At 48.7% G+C, this 23,235-nt stretch overlaps 1 protein-coding gene across 5 annotated transcripts in view; it reads right to left on the reverse strand.

Moving 5' to 3' along the window:
- vill (villin-like) overlaps positions 1-23,235 on the reverse strand; it is a 143,386-nt gene that overhangs the window by 23,284 nt on the left and 96,867 nt on the right. For all 5 annotated transcript variants that reach the window (XM_072254203.1, XM_072254204.1, XM_072254205.1 and 2 more), the window contains 7 exons: positions 22,905-23,110; positions 17,414-17,492; positions 15,892-15,990; positions 9,295-9,448; positions 2,929-3,029; positions 1,721-1,858; positions 159-317 (listed from right to left, as the gene is read on the reverse strand). In XM_072254203.1, coding sequence (XP_072110304.1) covers positions 159-317; positions 1,721-1,858; positions 2,929-3,029; positions 9,295-9,448; positions 15,892-15,990; positions 17,414-17,492; positions 22,905-23,110 — 936 coding nt within the window. The remainder of the gene's footprint in view (positions 1-158; positions 318-1,720; positions 1,859-2,928; positions 3,030-9,294; positions 9,449-15,891; positions 15,991-17,413; positions 17,493-22,904; positions 23,111-23,235) is intronic.

Below are 23,235 nucleotides of genomic sequence, written 5' to 3' on the forward strand. Positions count from 1 at the left end.
CCCCTCACTTTTGAAATGCCCACTCACACATGGGGAAGGAGTGATTGGGGGGAAGGCTGTGGGAGGTCTGGCGGATGGGGTGGGGCACCAGGAGTGAGGTCGGGGGCTGGGTGGGGATGGGGTTCAGGAGGCCAGTCGATGGAATGGCAGTGACTCACCTGGAAGATGATGAGCTTGCCCTTGAAGATGGCCTGGAAGTGGCGAGGTTCGTGGCCCATCACCACCCGGACCTGCACCGGCTCCCCGCGGTATTGGTTGTCAAGGTTCACCGCCTGGTAGGCTGAGGCGGCGATCTCATCGGGCGACGCGTGCAGACCCTGAGCGGGCGAAGACAGGCAGCGTCAGCACAGCTTGCACCTCCCTTCACGTCATTCCATAAGTATTCACATCTGTCTAAAAGTCCTTTAAACAGAGCTACCGTCTCTGCCTCCACCACCACTCATCCACCTCTCTCTGTGTAAAAAACCTTCCCCCGCACACACATCTCCTCCACCACCTCCATCAGCACGGGTGCACCACAAGCCTGTGTGCTTGGCCCCCTGCTCTACTCGATGTACACGCATGACTGGGAGGCTCAGCACAACTCCAACGCCATGTTCGAGTTTGCTGACATCACCATTGTCGCTGGTGGAATCAAAGGTGGTGTCGAAGCAGCGTACGGGAGGGAGATTGCCACGACAAGCTCTCTCTCCATGTCAGCAAAGCCAAAGAGCTGATTATTGATTACAGGAGGAAGAAACCAGGCTCCATAAGCCAGTCCTCATTAGGAGAATGGAAGGGTAGTTGTTCAGTAACTTCAGATTGCTTGGCACGAGGAAACCCACATGGCCACAGGGGAAAACGTACAATCTCCTTGCAGACAATGGTAGGAATCAATAGCTGTCACTATAAAGCATTTTGCTAATCACAATGCTACCGTACCATGTAGAAATAAATATTATTTATCCACCCTGCACTTTTTCTTTATTCTCAATTATTGTTTCATCTTGTTCTACCTCAATGCACTGTGTAATGATTTGCTCATTATGCAAAGCACCTTTCGCTGTATCTTAGTAATTATTATTGTATAATTTATAATAATGGTTCCATTAAGGTTGGCATAGTTGGGGAGGAGGGTCCCGCTACCTATTAAATGCTCCCAATAGCATGCGTCTCAAGCAGCCTCCGACAACCAAGTCCAGCTCCTGGCCTTCACGGGTGGCTTAGCTACTAAGCCCAGCGGAACAGTTTCTACTGAGAGGAGAAGGGGTGAGGGTGGGTCACTGTGGGCCTTAGAACCAGTCACTTCGGACAGCTGTGGTTGGCAGCCCATCGGGAAGAAGGAAAACTCCGGGGCTGGAATCCCTAAGGCAGTCCGACGTTGAGTTCAACGCTGACTGGCAACTCCTGCAATGCCAGGTACCAATCTATATCCACCTCCGCCATTCCTTTGGATTCATCAGTTGTGTGGAGGGCGAGCCTGCCACATGCATAACAGCTTGCTCTCCATTTCGTACTGCCCTCCCTTGCATATCATGTAGACAGCTAGGAAGCCATATCCATGGTCTACACCAACCAGCACAGGGCCAGTCGGTCACTTACAATAATAAACCAATTCTAATTCCAGTTCCAGTGTCTCCTGGGTTCTCAGCTGCCTCCACAGTTCAGGGGTAATTAGGGATGGGCTATCAGTGCTGGCATCACCTCATTCCATGGCCAATGAAATGGATGCATTTCCCACCTGCCACATGTAGAGGATATACGCAGGCTTGTTGTTCCTCATGTAGGTGTAGAGCACCAAGTAGCAGTCTCCGCCGTAGAACTGTCCATAGGTCTTGGGATCGACTGGAACCAGCTCTCTCTCCTCAATTCGCCATATCTGTCCAGAGAGCAGAACACATCAGACACCCTCCGTGCATCCAGCTCAGGGCTTCAGTCCATCTCAGTCGCCTGGAGACAGCAGGGACTGCAGGTGACTGAAGCCCTGATCTGCTGAAGGAACTCAGGGGGTCGAGGAGGAATAGATAGTCAGTGGTTCAAGTCTGGACCCTTCCTCTGATCCTCCACCAGTCCAGGCGAAGAGGGTCTCGGCCCAAAACATTGTACGTCGATTCCCCCCTCCCCCCACAGATTCCGCCTGACCTACTGAGTTCCACCGGTTTACTTTTGCATACCAGTTGCTCAGTAGCCCAATCAATAGGTTCAACACCACTAGTCCATTCAACATTTACAGTTTCATTAGTTTCATCCAACAGACCAATCATTTTCAAAAGCTCTGATTAATCTGGATGACTCTGGGCTGGAAGACCAGAGGATGTTATTTGTTTCACCATTTTTAGATGTTACACAATAGAATGGCTACATTTCTGGTTTCAAGGGAGCATGGAAAGTGGGGCGTAATGGGAGAATGGGAAGAGGGGTCCCAATGGGAACATATAAAGCTTTGCCCCAATTGAAGCAAGTGAAATGGGGCATAAATAGGAATAGGGAAATCAGGCCCAAATTGGTGTGCAGTAAGCGGAGCCCCAGTGGGAGCAAGGGAAATGGGGCCCCAAATGGGATCATCGGAAGTGGGGCACTGGAATTGAAAAACTGCCTGACTCCATGGGTCTGTCTCCACATCTTCCTCAGGTAGAGCGTTCAAAAAATTCACCACATTTTGGGGAAGGAATTCTGAAAGGGGGAGGGCACCCTTATCCTGAGACTATGCGCTGTCGCCTAGATACTGGGCACTCCCTGCTCAAAATCCACCCTGTCGACCCCCCTCAGATTTGAAATGTTCACTCAGGTCTCCACTCGATCTCCCACACTCCAATGTCAGACCACTCCTCTGCAGACAGCGTTCACAGGCCAATGCCGGGCTATCAGACAACCGCAAGCAGCCCTTCCCACGCCCAACATACGTGACGGGTCGGGGGGGGAGGACAGGGGCTGATAGATGTCACTCACCTCGACCTTGCCCGAGGCGTCGTCGACCATCCTCTTCCTCGCAGCCAGGTCAGGCCTGGCGTGCAACTCGGTCACATCAAACTTGGTCTGTTCCACCTTGGCTGTGGGAGAGAACAGGCAGAGGGTGAGACCCTGGGGAGAGAGAATCAGGAAAATCCATCACAGATGCTGGAAATCCGGAATGTTAAACAGGGCACGGTGGAAAGACTCAAAGGAAGCGGAAATAGCCAGGAAGATGAACTTCAAACACCACGGTAACACAGGCGTCTCTCACTTCGATTTGTTTTTCCTTCCTGTTCATTCCTCTCCAATAGACGCTGCCTGGCTTGCTGAGCTGCCCCAGCATCTTGTGTTTGCTGCTCAGCATTGGCAGCATCTGCAGTAATAACTAACTTGATTCTAATTCTGAGTTGCAGATATTTTGCACCATGTTTATGGGACGGCATGTTAGCACGTTGCTGTGTAACGCCAGCTGTACGATTGGGGTTCGGTTCGTCTTTCAGAATCAAGTTTAATATCACCGGCATATGTCGTGAAATTTGTTGGCTTTGCAGCAGCAGTAGAATGCACTATATATTTATAGAAAAAATACCATGAATTACAGCAAGTATATATAGATATTAAATAGTTAAATTAAATAAGTGGCCCAAAAATAGAAATCAAAAAGTAGTGAGGTAGTGTTCATGGGTTCGATGTCCATTTAGGAATCAGATGACAGAAGGGAAGAAGCTGTTCCTGAATTGCTGAGTGTGTGCCTTCAGGCTTCTGTACCTCCTCCCTGATGGTAACAGTGAGGACAAAGCATGTCCTGGGTGCTGGGGTCCTTAGTGATGGATGCCTCCTTTTTCAGGCACCGCTCCTTGGAGATGTCCTGGATGCTACAGAGGTTAGTGCCCATAACTGAGCTGACTAAGTTTATACTTCTCTGCAGCTTATTTCGATCCTGTGCGGTAGTTTTCCAATACCAGAATGTGATTCAGCCAGTTAGAATGCTCTCCACAGTACATCTGTAGAAATTTGCAAGTGTCTTTCATGACATACCTCAGACTCCTAATGAAATACAGCCGCTGTCTTGCCTTCTTTATAGCTGCATCTGTATGTTGCATCCAGGTTCGGTCCTCAGAGATATTGACAACCAGGAACTTGAAGCTGCTCGCTCTTTCCACTTCTGATCCCTCTATGAGGATCAGTGTGTGTTCCCTTGTCTTACTCTTCCTGAAGACCACAATCAGCTCTTTGGTCTTACTGACACTGAGTGCTGAAGCACAACTCCACTAGCTGGTATATCTCGCTCCTGTACGCCTCCTTGTCTTCGCCTGAAATTCTGCTAATAATAGCTGTATTGTCAGCAAATTTATAGATGCTATTGGAGCTGTGCCGAGCCACACTGTCATGGGTACAGAGAGAGTAGGTGAGGTGAGTCAGTGGATTGTCATTGAGGTGGAGATATAACCACCAATCCACACAGATTGTGGTCTTCCGGATAGGAAGCTTAGGATCCAGTTGCAGAGGGAGGAACTGAAGCCCAGGTTCTGGAGCTTTCCGGTTAGGACTGTAAGAATCATTGTGTTAAACACTGAACTGTAGTCAATAAACAGCATCTTGACATAGGTATTTGTATTGTCCAGCTGATCCAAGGCTGTGTAGAGCCAATGAGATCATGTCTGCCGTAGACCTACTGTGGCAATGGGCAAATTGCAGTGGGTCCAGGCCCTTGCTGTGGTAGGAATTAATTCTAGCCATGACCAGCCTCTCAAAGTACTTCATCACTGTAGACGTGCGAGCTACTGGACGATAGCCGTTAAGGCAGTTCACCCGGCTCTTCCGGGGTACTGGTACAAATGTTGCCCTGTTGAAGCAGGTGGAAACATCTGACTGTAGCGATGAGAGAACGAAGATGCCTTTGAACACTCCTGCCAGCTGGTTGGCACAGGTTTTGAGAGCCTTACCAGGTACTTCATCAGGCCCTGTTACCCTGCTAAGGTTCACCCCCTGAAAGACAGCCTGATGTTGGCCTCTGAGACAAAGATCACAGGGTCACCGGGAGCAGCAGAGATCCTCATTGCTGGAGTTTTATTCTCCCGTACAGAGTGAGCAAACAAGGTGCTGTGCTCATCTGAGAGTGAAGCATCACTGCCATGCATATGCTGATGGGTTTCACCTTGCAGGAAGTAATGGTCTGCAAACCCTGCCAGAGCTGACAAGCATCCAATTCCGCCTCCAACCTCATCCAAACTTCTTCCTTTGCTTTTGAGGTAGCTCTCCATAAGCCATACCTGGGTTTCTTGCACAGACCCGGGTCGCCAGACTTGAATGCCAGAGACCTAGCCCTCAGCAGAGTACAAACCTCCTGGTTCATCCGTGGCTTTTGATGTGAGTATGTACAGTAAGTTCCCTCAGGCACACAGTCATCCACGCAGGTTTTAGTGAAGTCAGTGACAACTGCAGCAGACTCATCCAGGTTCAAAGATGAATCCCTGAATACAGTCCAGTCCGCCGATTCAAAGCAGTCCTGCAGGCGCTCCTGTGCTTCCCTTGTCCATACCTTCTTGGTCATCACTGCTGGTGCTGCAGTCTTCAGTCTCTGACTATACTCAGGGAGTAGAAGTACAGCCAGGTGATCAGACTTCCCAAAGTGAGGACGTGGAATAGCACAGCAGGCATTCTTGATGGTGGTGTAATGGTGGTCCAGTGTGTTGTTTCCTCCAGTGCTACAAGTGATTTGTTGGTAATAATTATTTAGAGACTTTTTCAGAACGACCTGGTTAAGCTTGCCCATAATGATGGGGAAGACATCAGGTTGTGCTATTTCCTGCCTGTTGATCAGATCGCTCAGTTCACTGAGAGCCTGTTCGACACTGGCCTGTGGTGGGATGTACACTGCTACCATGATGATGGCTGAAATCCATCACGGCAGATAAAATGGATGGCACTTGATCGTGATGTGTCCCAGGTCTGTCGTACACCACAAGCAGTTGATCAAACTGTGACACTGCGTCTGGAACGGAGGGGGTTAACCAAAGCTCCTATGACAAAGTGACTGATCTTTGAGAACAGGGGTGTACCGTTTGGAATCTCTGCCGTGCCTCTGTGGTATGGTGGTGTAGCAGTTAGCACCATTGTCTAACAGCATCAGGTCGATGATCGGGGTTCAGTTCCCACCACTGTCTGTCATGTTCTGACCATGACTGGGAAGGTTTCCTCCAGGTGCTCTGGTTTCCTCCGTACGGGTTAGCTAGGGAGCTGAGGGGATGCTATGTTGGCGCCAGAAGCACGGTGAAACTTGCAGGCTGCCCAGCACAACTCTCACTGATTTGATCTGACGCAAACAACACATTTCACTGGATGTTTCAATGTACCGTACATGTGATTAATAAAGCTCTTGTTAAACCTTCCAGCTCGTCGGTAAGTGAGGCAGCCCATACCCTCAGGCAGCAGGACTTGGACAAGGTCATCCACATGCTCAGCGTGCCAGATAGCCATCTCCAACGGGGGCGAGTGTAACCACTCATCCGTAACTCAACATCGTCGTTAACATCCTGGGGTTAATGACAACAAGCTCAATTAAACCGGGGACCGGGGGATTGAGATCAAGAGCTCAATGCTCAAAGTACATCTATGTCACCATAGACAACCCTGAGACTCATTTTCTTGCGGGCATTCACAGTAAATCCAGGAGACACAATAGAATCAATGAACTATCACACCCCAACAGGACGGACAAACAGACCGTTTGGAAAAAAAACAAACTGTGCAAATACAAAAAATAATAATAATAAACAAGTAAGCAATAATCATTGAGAACATGAGACCAAGAGTCCTTGAAAGTGAGCCCATGGGATATGGGAACAGTTCAGTGATGGGGCAAGAGAAGGTGTGTGAAGTTATTTCTTTGGTTTAGGAGGCTGATGACTGAGGGGTAACTATTGTTCTTGAACCTGGTGGTGCGGGTCCTGAGGCTCCTGAACCTGGTGGTGCGGGTCCTGAGGCTCCTGAACCTGGTGGTGCGGGTCCTGAGGCTCCTGAACCTGGTGGTGCGGGTCCTGAGGCTCCTGAACCTGGTGGTGCGGGTCCTGAGGCTCCTGAACCTGGTGGTGCGGGTCCTGAGGCTCCTGAACCTGGTGGTGTGGGTCCTGAGGCTCCTGAACCTCCTGCCCGATGGCAGCAGTGGGAAGAGAGCATGGCCTTGGTGGTGGGTGGTTTATGCTGCGAGGGGAAGAATTTAAAAAGGGCCGGGATGCTTCATTAAAGGAAGTAGGTGGAGGCTTCAGATTTATCAGGGTGTCGCCTGGATTAGACTGCGTGTCTCATCAGGATAGGTTGAGCGATCCAGGACTTTTCCCTTTGGAGTGGGTGGGGAAGGATGAGAGGTGGCTTGATAGAGGTATACAAAATGATAAGGGGCTTGACCAAGCGGACAGCCAGAGATTTTTTTCTCGAAGGTGGAATGAGGGCACAGAATTTTAGTGTAGTTGGAGGATCGTACAGGGGGTTCAGAGGTAAGCTTTTCTTTTTACACAGAGAGTGGTGAGTGTGTGGAATGCTCCGTCGAGGAAGGTGGTGGAGGCAGATACATTACGGACATTTAAGAGACTTTTAGAGTTGATAGAACTCTAGATGATAGAAAAATGGAGGGCTATGTAAAAAGCAACACACACAAAATGCTGGTGAACGCAGCAGGCCAGGCAGCATCTATAGGAAGAGGGACAGTCGATGTTTCGGGCTAAGACCCTTCGTCAGGACTCAGTCAATTTCCAGCATCTGCAGATTTCCTTGTGTTTGCGGCTATGTAAAAAGGAAGGGTTAGGTTGATCTCGGAGTAGGTTAAAAAGTTGGTACAATATCAAGGACCAAAAGGACTTAGAATCAGAATCAGACTCAGGTTTAACATTACCGGCATATGTCGTGAAATTTTTTAACTTAGTGGCAGCAGTACACTGCAATACAGGATAATAGACAAAAAATAAATAGATAGATAGATATATGTATATTAAATAGTTAAATTAAAAATAGTGTAAAAGTGAGGTAGTGTCCAAAGCTTCAATGTCCATTTAGGAATCGGATGGCAGAAGGGATGAAGCTGTTCCTGAATCACTGAGTGTGTGCCTTCAGGCTTCTGTATCTCCTACCTGATGGTAACAGTGAGAAAAGGGCATGTCCTGGGTGCTGGAGGTCCTTAATAATGGACGCTGCCTTTCTGAGACACCGCTCCGTGAAGATGTCTTGAATACTACGGAGGCTAGTATCCAAGATGGAGCTGACTAATTTTACAAATTTCTGTAGTTTCTTTCGATCCCAAGCAGTAGCCTTTCCCCACCATCACCAGCCAGACGACAGGTGGATCCAGTTGGGGGGTGGGGGGTGGGGGGTGGGGGGAGAGGGTACCAGGCAGACAGAGAGATTGGAAGAGGGAGAATAGCAACAGAGGCCGGGAGCTGAGAGCTGGAGGCGACAGTGACAGGGATGGTGGATCTGACAGGACAGGAAGGTGGAACATGGAGCCAAGTGAGGGAGGTGGGAAGGGCAGGGAGGAACAGTGTGGAGGGACAGACGCAGTGTGGGGAGAGTGTGGGAGGTGGGTGGGGGTGAGGAAAGGAACAGGATGATGGGGGCTGGGGTGGGTGTAAGAGGAACTGGGTAGTGGAGGAGGAGAGAGAATCAAACTGAGCAGGAAGAGTTTAGAGTATTCTATGTCCATGTAGACCACCCAGGGGGAAACGTGAGGCGCTGTTCATCCTAACTTGTGTTAGAGAAGGAGGCAGTGGTCAGGCATGCCCATGTGGAAATGGGGAGTGGTATTAAACTGGCTGACAGCTGGCTATGGGGCTTCTTTTATATTGGTGACAAAAACACTGTCTTCAAGCAGGTCACAGGTCATTGTGCCAAGTCTTTCCAGCGGTTTTTGTTTTCCAGGGAGCAGACGAGTGGAGATACGTCTCTACCAAAGGAGGTGTAAGGTGTTCCTTCCCTCCGCGAGCCTACAGGTCACCCTTGGGCAAGGCGTAGCGCTAGCTTAGCCACTGCTCAGGGTCACATGAAGCCATGGGAACAGGTGGTGGATGGTCATATGAGCCGCCGGGGCAGATCACGAGTCCTGGTTATGTGACCACTGATGCCAGGCAGACAATCTCTGAAGAATAATGATAATGGCTGGGGTCACCCCTCGTGTAAAGACACTGCCCAGAAGGCGGCAATGGCAATCCACTTCTATAGAAAACTTTGCCAGGAACAATCACAGCCATAGATCAACACCATGATGGCCACGTCATTCAACAGGGCACATAACGACGATGACCTGCAGGGAGGGCGGAGCAGAGGGAAGGGCACAGGCCGAAGAGAGGAAAACAGAGAGGACACGACACTCACCAATCTTGCCCACTGTGTGCTTCTTGCCCAGACCCTGGGTCTGCCCCTTTACCATCCACTTCTTGAAGAGCTGCTTGAAGATGGCAGACTCAGCCCCGTCGTTCAGCACCACCACGTTTGTGCTGTCTGGGTAGTTCTTGGCCTTGATGAACCCCTGGAACAGGAAGAAGGGCATCAGAATGGTGCAAAACACAAGGAAATAGGAGCCGGAGGAGGGGCAATAGGCCCCCAGACCAACCCCGCCATTCTGTATGATCACTGGTTTCTGCTCCTCTTTAGCACCTGTCCAGGAGACTCGAGAGGCAGCAGTACTCTCAATGGAAACGATTAAATATTCTCGTTTCAGCCTGATACACAAAGCACAACTGTTTCCAAGGTCGGTACAGTCAACAAAGATGTCTTAATGTATTTAAATGAACTATTGCTGCTTAAAATTGATGGAAACAACTCTGACTATGGACAGAAATGGAGGTCTAAAATGTCCTCTTTCTTTAAGGATCGTGGTTTCCCTTCTGCTGTCATCAATGATGCCCTCACCCGCATCTCCTCCATTTCCCGCACTTCGGCTCTCACCCCATCCTCCCGCCACCACAACAGGGACAGAGTTCCCCTTGTCCTCACCTACCACCCCACCAGCCTCCGGATCCAGCACATTATCCTCCGCAACTTCCACCACCTTCAAAAGGACCTCACCACTAAGCACATATTTCCCTCTCCACCCCTCTCCGCTTTCCGCAGGGATCGGTCCCTCCCCACAGATCTCCCACCTGGCACTTACCCCTGTAAGTGCAAGTGCTACACCTGCCCCTACACCTCCTCTCTTGCCACCATTCAGGGCCCCAAACAGTACTTCCAAGTGAGGCAACACTTCACTTGAGAGTCTGTCGGGGTCATCTATTGCATCCGGTGCGGCCTCCTCTACATCGGTGAAACCCGACGCAGATTGGGGGACCGCTTTGTCGAGCACCTCCGCTCCGTCTGCCACAATAGACAGGATCTCCCAGTAGCCGCCCACTTCAACTCTGCTTCCCATTCCATTCAGATATGTCCATACATGGCCTCCTCTACTGCCATGATGAGGCTAAACTCAGGTTGGAGGAGCAACACCTCATATACCGTCTAGGTAGTCTCCAGCCCCTTGGTATGAACATAGAATTCTCCAACTTCCGGTAATTTCCTCCCCCTCCCTTCCCCTATCACTATGTCACTCTGCCCCCTCCCCCAGCTGCCTATCACCTCCCTCATGGTTCCACCTCCTTCTACTACCCATTGTGTTTTCCCCTATTCTTTCTTCACCTTTCCTGCCTATCATTTCCCTGCCTCCCCTCCCTCACCCCTTTATCTTTCCCCTTACTGGTTTTTCACCTGGAACCTACCAGCCTTCTCCTTCCCACCCTCCCCCCACTTTCTTTATAGGACCTCTGCCCCTTCCCCCTACAGCCCTGACGAAGGGTTCCGGCCCGAAACATTGACCGATCTTTTCCACGGATACTGCCCGACCTGCTGAGTTCCTCCAGCCTGTTGTGAGTGTTGCTTTGACCCCAGCATCTGCAGATTATTTTGTGTCCCAACATATCAATGTAGTCATAAAGAAGGCAAGACAGTGGCTATACTTTATTAGGAGTTTGAAGAGATTTGGCATGTCAACAAATACACTCCAAACTTCTATAGTTGTATCGTGGAGAGCATTCTGACAGGCTGCATCACTGTGTGGTATGGAGGGGCTACTGTACAGGACCGAAAGAAACTGCAGAAGGTTGTAAATTTAGTCGGCTCCATCTTGGGCACCAGCCTACAAAGTACCCAGTACATCTTCAAGGAGCGGTGTCTCAGAAAGACCATTATTAAAGACCTCCAGCACCAAGGCCATGCCCTTTTCTCACTGTTACCATCAGGTAGGAGATACAGAAGCCTGAAGGCACACACTCAGCAATTCAGGAACAGCTTCTTCCCCTCTGCCATCCGATTCCTAAATGGACATTGAAACTGTGCACACTACCTCACTTTTTTTTAAATATATAGTATTTCTGTTTTTTGCATATTTTTAATCTATTCAATATACGTATACTGTATAAGGTATACTGAATAAGATTTACCGATATATTTTTAAAAAATTTCTCTTCTATATTATGTATTGCATTGAACTGCTGCTACTGTCCATAAGACCATAAGACAAAGGAGCAGACATCGGCCATTCGGCCCATCGAGTCTGCTCCGCCATTTTATCATGAGCTGATCCATTCTCCCATTTAGTCCCACTCCCCCGCCTTCTCACCATAACCTTTGATGCCCTGGCTACTCAGATACCTATCAATCTCTGCCTTAAATACACCCAATGACTTGGCCTCCATTGCTGCCCGTGGCAACAAATTCCATAGATTCACCACCCTCTGGCTAAAAAAATTTCTTCGCATTTCTGTTCTGAATGGGCGCCCTTCAATCCTTAAGTCATGCCCTCTCGTACTAGACTCCCCCATCATGGGAAACAACTTTGCCACATCCACTCTGTCCATGCCTTTCAACATTCAAAGTGTTTCTATGAGGTCCCCCCTCATTCTTCTAAACTCCAAGGAATACAGTCCAAGAGCATATAAACGTTCCTCATATGTTAACCCTCTCATTCCCGGGATCATTCTAGTGAATCTTCTCTGTACCCTCTCCAACGTCAGCACACCCTTTCTTAAATAAGGAGACCAAAACTGCCCACAGTACTCCAAGTGAGGTCTCACCAGTGCCTTATAGAACCTCAACATCACATCCCTGCTCCTATACTCTATTCCTCTAGAAATGAATGTCAACATTGCATTCGCCTTCTTCACTACTGATTCAACCTGGAGGTTAACCTTAAGGATATCCTGCACGAGAACTCTCAAGTCCCATTGCATCTCAGAACTTTAAATTCTTTCCCCATTTAAATAATAGTCTGCCCGTTTATTTCTTCTACCAAAATGCATAACCATACACTTTCCAACATTATATTTCATTTGCCACTTCTTGGCCCATCCTCCCAATCTATCCAAGTCTCTCTGCAGACTCTCTGTTTCCTCAACACTACTGGCCCCTCCACCTATCTTCGTATCGTCAGCAAACTTAGCCACAAAGCCATCTATTCCATAATCCAAATCGTTGATGTACAATGTAAAAAGAAGCGGCCCCAACACGGATCCCTGTGGAACACCACTGGTAACCGGCAGTCAACCAGAATAGGATCCCTTTATTCCCACTCTCTGTTTCCTGCCAATCAGCCAATGCTCTAGCCACGTATGTAACTTTCCCGTAATTCCACGAGCTCTTATCTTGTTTAGCAGCCTCATGTGCAGCACCTTGACAAAGGCCTTCTGAAAATCCAAATATACAACATCCACTGCATCTCCCTTGTCTAGCCTATTTGTAATTTCCTCAAAAAAATTGCAATAGGTTTGTCAGGCAGGATTTTCCTTTAAGGAATCCATGCTGAGTTCTGCCTATCTTGTCATATGCCTCCAGGTACTCTGTAACCCCATCCTTGACAATCGACTCCAACAATTTCCCAACCACCGATGTCAAGCTAACAGGTCTATGATTTCCTTTTTGCTTCCTTGCCCCCTTCTTAAATAGCAGAGTGACATTTGCAATCTTCCAGTCCTCCAGAACCGTGCCAGAATCTATTGACTTTTGAAAGATCATCGCTAATGCCTCCGCAATCTCCACAGCTACTTCCTTCAGAACACGCGGGTGCATTCCATCTGGTCCAGGAGATTCATCTACCTTTAGACTATTCAGCTTCCTGAGTACTTTCTCTGTCGTAATTGTGACTGCGCACACTTCTCTTCCCTGACACCCTTGAGTGTCCAGTATACCACTGATGTCTTCCTCAGTGAAGACTGATGCAAAATACTCATTCACTTCCTCCGCCATCTCCTTATCACCCATTACAATTTCTCTAGCATAATTTTCTATCAGTTCTATATCTACTATCACCTGCCTTTTACTCTTTATATACTTGAAAAAGCTTTTAGTATCCTCTTTGATATTATTTGCTAGCTTCCTTTCATGGTTCATCTTTTCCCTCTTCATGACCTTCTTAGTTTCCTTTTGTAAGCTTTTAAAAACTTCCCAATCCTCTGTCTTCCCACTAATTCTTGCTTCCTTGTATGCCCTCTCCTTTGCTTTAACTTTGGCTTTGAGTTCTCTTGTCAACCACGGTTGCATTCTTTTTCTATTAGAAAATTTCTTCCTTTTTTGGAATATGTCTGTCTTGCGCCTTCCTCACTTCTCGTATAAACTCCAGCCACTGCTGCCCTGCCGTCCTTCCCGCTAGTGTCCCTTTCCAGTCAACTTTCACATCACATGCTGGTGATAATAAACTTGATTCTGTCCCCCAGAACCTTCAATTTCCCCGATCTCACAAATATTTAACCACCTTCTCTTTTAATTATAGCATCGCTATGAACAGTCTCAAGTCGAACTACAAAAGGAGAAGGGTTAGGCATGGGTCTAGCAACCCCATCCCGTAAAAAACCAGAGCTACACAATACCAACAGAAGCTCCAACGACCTCATCTCTGGGAGAGGAAGGATCTTTGAAGATGGGGTACTCCTGGAGGTAAGCTGAAAAACTGGCCCAGAACAGCTTCTGTACGCAGCTTATACCCCAGTAGGGGTGATGGATTCAAGCTAAAAAAGGCCTTTTAGTTATATTACCACCCGCAGTACAGTAGCTTAATGCTTTACATGCCAGCTGTAAGATCGGGGTTCAATTTCCGCTGCTGCCTATAAAGAATTTGTACGTTCTCCCTGTGACGGGGCGAGTTTGCTCTGGGTGCTCTGGTTTCCTCCCACATTCCAAAGATGTACCGGTTAGGGTGAGTGGGTTGTGGGCATGCCATGTTGGCACCGAAAGTAAAGCAATACTTGCAGGCTGCCCCCAGCACATCCTTGGACTGTGTTGGTTGTTGACATGAATGACACATTTCATGTATGTGATAGTATGTATTGATGTTTCAATGTTCATTTGACAAATAAAGCTCTTCTTTAACCTTGATTGCTTTTCCCTTGTAAAGATTTTGGTAAAGATTAGCTGTAATTGTAATGGAGCAGGGAGAGATGCAGGAAGAGGTTAGCTTTGCTGTTGTGACTGCCTTGTGCGTTGGCTGCGTGTTGTTCTGCTGAGCATGTGATGTTGTGGCCGGGAGCATGGTGACACGTGGGCTGCCCCCAATGCATCCTCGTTAACGCAATAGGACGCATTTCACAAAATGCTGGTGGAATGCAGCAGGCCAGGCAGCATCTCTAGGAAGAGGTACAGTCGACATTTCAGGCCAAGACCCTTCGTCAGGACTAACTGAAGGAAGAGTGAGTAAGGGATTTGAAAGTTGGAGGGGGAGGGAGAGATCCAAAATGATAGGAGAAGACAGGAGGGGGAGGGATGGAGCCAAGAGCTGGACAGGTGATTGGCAAAAGGGATACAAGGCTGGAGAAGGGAGAAGATCATGGGACGGGAGGCTTAGGGAGAAAGAAAGGGGGAGGGGAGCATCAGAGGAAGATATAGTGAGAGGGACAGAGGGAGAAAAAAGAGAAAGAAAGAAAGGAGAAGAATAAATAAATAACGGATAGGGTACGAGGGGAGGTGGGGCATTAACGGAAGTTAGAGAAGTCAATGTTCATGCCATCAGGTTGGAGGCTACCCAGACAGAATATAAGGTGTTGTTCCTCCAATCTGAGTGTGGCTTCATCTTAACAGTAGAGGTGGCTATGGATGGACATATCAGAATGGGAATGGGATGTGGTATTAAAATGTGTGGCCACATTTAGCAGGATCTCCCAGTGGCCACACATTTTAATTCCATGTCCCATTCCCATTCTGACATGTCTATCCATGGCCTCCTCTACTGTCAAGATGAAGCCACACTCAGGTTGGAGGAACAACACCTTAAATTCCGTCTGGGTAGCTTCCATCCTAATGGCATGAACATTGACTTCTCTAAATTCCGTTAATGTCCCTCTTCCCCTTCACACCGAATCCCTTATTTATTTATTTATCCCCCCCTTTCTTTCTCTTTTTTCTCCCTCTGTCCCTCTCACTATATCCTCCTCTGATGCTCCCCTCCCCCTTTCTTTCTCCCCAGGCCTCCTGTCCCATGATCCTCTCGTATCCCTTTTGCCAATCACCTGTCCAGCTCTTGGCTCCATCCCTCCCCCTCCTGTCTTCTCCTATCATTTTGGATCTCCCCCTCCCCCTCCAACTTTCAAATCCCTTACTAACTCTTCCTTCAGTTAGTCCTGACGAAGGGTCTCGGCCCAAAACGTCGACTGTACCTCTTCCTAGAGATGCTGCCTGGCCTTCTGTGTTTCACCAACATTTTCTGTATGCTGCTTGAATTTCCAGCATCTGCAGATTCTCTTGTGTGGACAATGTATATGTGACTAATAAATCTAATCTAATCTGGCACACAGAAAATGCCGCAGGAACTCAGCAGGTCAGACAACACCAACGGAGAGGGATAAAGAGCTAACGTTTCAGGCTGAGACTCTTCAATCTAAGACCATGGGACACTGCAAAGTGCCTTAGATCCACTGACATCCCTCTGAGGCCAGAGCGGCTGGCTCGAGTACTCACCAAGGCCCTGCTCATGCCAGCTCGTCTCTCTTCTTTATTAGCCTCCTTGCCCTTCCATATAAAGATCGTGACTCCACCCTGGTCCAAGATATAGCAGTCCTGGAGAGGGACAAGAACATGGTGTTTGTAGAGGATCGCGAGCGTCCACCCCAGGTCAAAGAGTCACAGAGAGAGATAGCATGGAAACAGGCCCTTCAGCCCACTGAATCCATGTTAACCATCAACCACCAACTGGCATTAATCCCAGTCTGAAACAGAGGCCCCCGTACATTCAGGAATTCACTGGCATAGGCTGTTTCATCACGGTGATGGAATCATTTCATTCATTCGCTTTCTGCTTCAGGACAACAGGAGCATGGGATTGGAAACCTTCCTGATTCCAGGGTCAGGAATAGTCAGCTGGAATTTGGGATCAGCTGTGGTCTTGGGCCAGGAATGGTCAAGTGGAATCCAGAATTGAGAAAAGTAGGCTGGAGACCAGGATCAGGAATAGTCTCATGAGATCCAGGATTGGGAATGTTGGCTCAAAACTGCAATCAGGTATATCTACATGGCATTTGGGATTGGGAATGATTGTCTGAAGACCGGAATAATCCCACGAATAAAAGGGTTGATATATGAGGAGTGTTTGATGGCTCTAGACCTGTACTCACAGGAGTTTAGAAGAATGAGGTGTGATCTCATTGAAACCTATTGAAAGGTCTAGACAGAGTGGATGTGGAGAGGATGTTTCCTATGGTGTGGGAGTCTAGTACCAGAGGGCACAGCCTCAGAATAGATGGACATCCCTTTAGAACAGAGACAAGGAAGAATTTCTTTTGCCAGAGGGTGGTGAGTCTGTAGAATTCATTTCCACTGACAGCTGTGGAGGTCAAGTCATTGAGTATACTTAAAGTGGTTGGTAGGTTCTTGATTAGTTGGGGCATCAAAGGTTACGGGGAGAAGGCAGGAGAATGGGGTTGAGGGGGATAATAAATCAGCCATGATGGAAGGGCAGAGCAGACTCAATGGGCCAAATGGCCTCCTATGTCTCATGGCTTTATGGTCTCACGGACTCAGGAATAATGGCACTGGATCCAGAATTGGGAATGATTAGCTAGGGATCGGGGAATGATCACGTGGGATCCTGGACTGGAGGTGGTTAGTTGGAGTCTGGAATCAGGGCTAGGATCTGGGATCCAGGGTTTGAGAGGGGTTGGCTGGAGTCTGGAATCAGGAATAGGATCTCAAATCGAGGATTGGGGGCAGGTTGGATGAAATTCAGGAAAAGGAATGGGATCTGGAATCCTGGAATGGGGGTGTGACTGGCAGGAGTCCGGGAGCAGGAACAGCAGCTGGTATCCAGGAATCATGGGAAGCTGGCTAGAGTCCGGGATTTGGAATGGGATATGGAATACTGGATTGGTAGTTGTTGGGTGGAGTCTAAGATCGGGTACGGGATCCGGGATAGAGGGTTGGGGGGTGGTGGCCGGGGGATGGCCCCTGTCGGATGCTGGCCTTTCACGTTAGCATGCATGTTCACCTCGTGCTTCAGTAAGTCCTGGGTCAGCGGTCGAGTGGCTACTTCTTGCACCATCAGATTCCCCGTCGCGTCGGAAACACTATAAAGAGAAACAGATCCGGTCAGACCCAGTTGTGAATGGTGGCAAGCCCATGGCAGTGGTCCAAGCTTTCACCTCAGTGGTCCTGCTGGGTGGCCAGTTGTGGGTAGAGAGATATGCCCAAACTGATCGCTCGCCCCTGTTGGGGTTATGTCCATATGAACCAGCGTTCTGCCCGGTGTGCAGGCTCCAAGCTCAGAATGACAAGAGGCTGCAAAGGTTGTCGTCTCAGCTGGCTCCATCATGGCACAACCCTCCCACCATCGAGACACTTTGACACGGTGTCATCCGTCATTAAAGTCCCTCACCATCTGGGACATGCTCTCTTCTCATTACTACCATCATTCTCCAATACACGAGCACAAAGGAGAACAAAATGACTGTTACTCTGGATCTGACACAATAAGTATTAAAAAAAAGTACACGAGAAAAGCAGAGCAGCTATAAATACATAGGAAAGCTTACAGTCCGGGTGCTGAGGCACCCAATGCTCCCTCATCACCAACGCCTCCCCTCCTCACCCCTCCAGTTCAACATATGCTACCGCTGTCTACACCCCTTCCTTCCCCTGCCCCTACCATCCACACCTCCACATACCAACTACCATCGACCAGGTCTTCAGCTCCCCCAGTCCCCACCTTCCACCAACTCCCCAGTCATCATGGACTCACCTTCACTGCTGAGTAGGAGAGAAGGGGAATCCGGGGAAAGCATTGGGATCGGATGGTGTGAACCCCAGTTCCTGAAGGGGTGTGCTGAGCAGTTGTGTGCAGTTCTCCAGCACAGTTTCAGTCTGAGTCTCAGCCTGGAAAGGGCCCCGACTGTGTGGAAAACAACATGTGTGGTCCCAGTACCCAAGAAGGGCCAACAGAAAGTCTTGAATGACCACAGTCCAGTGGTCCTGACCTCACACATCATGAAGACCCTGGAGAGGCTGGTGCTGGCTCATCTCTGACCCCTGGTCAGATCAGCCCTCAATCTCTGCAGTTTACCTACCTGGAGTACACTGGGGCTGACGATGCTGTCACCTACCTGCTGAGCAGAGCTCACTCCCATTTGGATCAGCAGCACAGAACTGTGAGGATCGTGTTTTTTGATTTCTCAAGTCCCTTCAATACCATAACAGCCCTCATTGCTGGGGGAAAAGCTTCGTTCCATGCAGGCTGGCATTTCTATTGTATCCCGGATAATGGACTACCTGACCGGCAGACCACAGTTCATGCAGCTTCAGAGCAGTGTGTTAGACATGGCTATAAGCAGCACTAGGGCCCCACAGCAGACCGTCTTGGCTCCCTTCCTGTTTACCCCGTATACCTCCGACTTTAGATACAACACCGAGTCATGCCATCTGCAGAAATTCTCTGATGACTCAGCAACAGTTGGGTGTATAACGGGAGGATGGGAGGCTCCCTGTTACCATTGATGGTGAGGACATGAACGTGGTGAGGACCTACAGTGGATGCACCTGGATGACAGACTTGGCTGGAGCACCAACACAGAGGCTGTGTACAAGAAGGGCCCGAGTCACCTCGATTTCCTGAGGAGACTGAGGTTCTTTGGAGTATGCAGGCCTCTCCCTCACATGTTCTACCAGTCTGTTGTCACCAGTACAATCTTCTATGCAGCGGTGTGCTGAGGCAATAGCACCAACATGGGTAATGCCGACAGGCTCAACCAACTGATCAGAAAGACTGGCTCTGGTATAGGAGTCAAGTTGGAGACTTGGTAGAACAAAGGATCCTTCGGAAAATCTGGGCAATGTCGGACAATGTTTCTCACCCTCTGCATGCCACCTTGGCTGAACAGGGGAGCACTTTTAGTAATAGACTAAGACAACTTCGCTGCTCTACTCTGAAGAGCGCGAGATGAAGTCACTCTTACCCTCGGCCATTAGGTTCTATAATGAGTCAACCTATAGCCAGGGAAGTGATGACCCCCCCTCTTGTCAGACTGTTTGAGGTAACTTATTTTTATTCTTTCTGACTTCTGTTCTAATATTTGTATATCTGTGCACTTGTAATGCACGGAGATCAATAAAGTATCAATCTGTCTGTATACTGTACCTAGACCGATCGTATGCCCATAAAGTGACACTAGGCACAGGAGTGTCTGGACACAAAGTGACTGACAGAAAATGATAAAGTAGTGTTGGTTGGGGGTGTGGAGGGGTGAGTTGATGGATGGAGGTGTTGATCAGACTTACTGCTTGGGGAAGGTAATGGTTTTGGAGTAAAGGAGGGACAGGAGCTTGAAGATCCACATTTAACGATCAGAAACATTAGAGATTCTGCAGCTGCTGGAAATCCAGAAAGTTGGCAGAACTCAGCAAGTTTCAGAATTTGACCATTGCCCTGTCCTACCACCTGAATTCTCCATCTAAAATGTCCTTTTCCACAACTAACACAGATGGGAAGTATTCGCTTAAGACCTCAACAGCATCCTGGCAAATACATACTGGCACAGGTCCATAATGGCCCCCAACACATTTGATATTGAAACTGGTTAATTATTCAAGATTTAAGATAGCTTATCATCATTCTCCAGTACAGGAGTGTAAAGGAGAACAAAACGATTGTTACTCCCAATCCAATGCAGCAAAAAAAAACAATAAGCTTAAAAAACACAATTTAAAAAAAACAAAAGATGCAATAAATTTAAATGTAAAAACAATCTTATAAAACACTAACAACAGGAATTCTGCAGATGCTGGAAATTCAAGCAACACACATCAAAGTTGCTGGTGAACACAGCAGGCCAGGCAGCATCTCTAGGAAGAGGTACAGTGGACGTTTCAGGCCGAGACCCTTCGTCAGGACTAACTGAAGGAAGAGTTAGTAAGGGATTTGAAAGTTGGAGGGGGAGGGGGATATCCAAAATGATAGGAGAAGACAGGAGGGGGAGGGATGGAGCCAAGAGCTGGACAGGTGAAAGGCAAAAGGGGTATGAGAGGATCATGGGACAGGAGGTCTGGGAAGAAAGACAAGGGGGGGGGGACCCAGAGGATGGGCAAGAGGGAGAACAAGGAGAGTGAGAGAAAGAATGTGTGTATAAAAATAAGTAACAGATGGGGTACGAGAGGGAGGTGGGGCATTAGCAGAAGTTAGAGAAGTCAATGTTCATGCCATCAGGTTGGAGGCTACCCAGACAGAACATAAGGTGTTGTTCCTCCAACCTGAGTGTGGCTTCATCTTTACAGTAGAGGAGGCCGTGGATAGACATGTCAGAATGGGAATGGGATGTGGAATTAAAATGTGTGGCCACTGGGAGATCCTGCTTTCTCTGGCGGACAGAGCATAGATGTTCAGCAAAGCGGTCTCCCAGTCTGCGTCGGGTCTCGCCAATATATAGAAGGCCACATCGGGAGCACCGGACGCAGTATATCACCCCAGTTGACTCACAGGTGAAGTGTTGCCTCACCTGGAAGGACTGTTTGGGGCCCTGAATGGTGGTAAGGGAGGAAGTGTAAGGGCATGTATAGCACTTGTTCCGCTTACTTCCGCTAGGCCCCACCTCCCCCTTGTACCCCATCTGTTACTTATTTTTATGCACACATTCTTTCTCTCACTCTCCTTTTTCTCCCTCTGTCCCTCTGAATATACCCCTTGCCCATCCTCTGGGTCCCCCCCCTTGTCTTTCTTCCCGGACCTCCTGTCCCATGATCCTCTCGTATCCCCTTTTGCCTATCATCTGTCCAGCTCTTGGCTCTATCCCTCCCCCTCCTGTCTTCTTCTATCATTTTGGATCTCCCCCTCCCCCTCCAACTTTCAAATCTCTTACTCACTCTTCCTTCAGTTAGTCCTGACGAAGGGTCTCGGCCTGAAACGTCGACTGCACCTCTTCCTAGAGATACTTATAAAACACTACGTACAATGCATGATCACATGTAGAAAGGACTGGAGGAACTCAGCAGGTCAGGCAGCATCTATGGAGGGGAATGAACAGTCAACGTTTCAGGCCGAGACCCTTCATCGGGAGTGAAAAGGAAGGGAGGGCAAGGCAGACTGAACAAGAGATTCTGTGGCTGCCAGAAATCCAGATCACCACCTCCACCAAGAGATTTCTGAATGGTCCATGAACTCACAAACACTTCCTTATCAATCGTTTTTTGTGCTGCTAATTTGATTTTTGTAACCCATAGTGATTTTTATGTCTTACTCTATACTGCTGCTGCAAAACAACGGATTTCACAGAACTCTTCACCTGCCCTGCACTCTCTCTGCGGCTGTTACACTTCATTCTGCATTCTGCTATTGTTTTACTTTGTTCTACCTCAGTGCTCTGTGTCATGATTTGATCTGTGTGAACAGTATGCAAGGCAAGCTTTTCACTGTGCTTCTGAACATGCACTCTTTCAATCTTATTGATATCTGTCCTGTTGTTAGGCGACCAGAGCTGCGCAGATATTTCAATTATTGTTTAACTCGACCACTCACACCTTGAGCTGGTGTTTTTGTCCAATGTATCATTAATACATGGAATAGACGGAGGGCCCAGAAACAAGCCCTTTGGCCCTACGAAAATGAATAAATGGCTGACCTTTTGGGTCGAGACCTTTCTTCAGGATTGGAAAGGAAGGGTTAAGATGCTGGAATAAAAAGGTGGGGGCGTAGGGAAGAGGGATAGCTCAAAGGTGATGGGTGAAGCCCAGTGGGTGGGAAAGGTAAAGGGCTGGAGCAGAGGGAATCTGATAGGGGAGGGGAGCAGGCCATGCGGGAGAGGAAAGGAGGAGGGGCACTAGGGGGAGGTGATAGACAGGTGAGGAGACGAGGTAAGAGTCCAGATTGGGGAATAGAAGCGGGAAAGGAGAGGGGAAAATTTACCAGAAAGAGAAATCGATGTTCATGTCACAAGGTCGGAGGCTACTAGACAGGATATGAGGTGTTACTCCTCCAACCCGAGAACGGCCTCATCGTAGCAAAAGAGGAGGCCGTGGACTGACATGTTGGAATGGGAATGGGGATAGGGATTAAAATGGTTGGCCACCGGGAAATTCCGCTTTTGGCAAATGGAACGGAGGTGCTTGACAAAGCGGTCCCCCGATTTACATCAGTGGGGAGGGGAAGTAAAACAAGCTGAGGTAATAGGTAATAGTCCAGGTAAGGGGGAAGGTGGGTGGGTGGGGAGCTGAGAATCCGGGGCCGGAGACGGAGGAATATATTTGGAGAGGAGGGTGGAGCATTGGGGGAAGGAAGGAGGAGAAGGAGAACTGGAGGGATGTGATGGGCAGTTAAGAAGAGAAGAGGGGAGTGGGAAACAGAATGGGGAATAGAAGAAGAGAGAAGGGGCGACATTGTACTGGTCATAATGATTAAATCAGACACTTTGGGCCAGGCTGATAAGTCAACATGCTGGATCACCACTGACAGAATGGTGAGGGGCCACAGAGAGGCCAGAGGCCTCATGGACACTTACTGGTAGAGCCTGATGTTGGACTTCTGCAGCTGGTCGGCCTTCTCATCTGGTATAGCCTCCTTCAGCTCTCCCCTCCGCTCTCCCAAACTGGCTGTCATGATCTTCATCAGCTCGGGGCTCTGATTCTCGCGATCCCCATCCACGATGCCAATCTGGGCCCTGCCTCCTCGCTCGCGGTCCCTGATGTCCTGGGCGAGCAGCAGGGCCTATGTGTGTGTGTGAGGGAGAAAGGAAGAGGCACACCAACGTCACAGCGACCTCGAAGTTCAAAGTAAGTTTAGTATCTAAGTACATATACGCCAGAGTTTCCAACCTTTCTCATGCGACGGAC

The sequence above is a fragment of the Mobula birostris genome, chromosome 3 (assembly GCF_030028105.1).
Source record: "Mobula birostris isolate sMobBir1 chromosome 3, sMobBir1.hap1, whole genome shotgun sequence".
NCBI lineage: Eukaryota > Metazoa > Chordata > Chondrichthyes > Myliobatiformes > Myliobatidae > Mobula > Mobula birostris.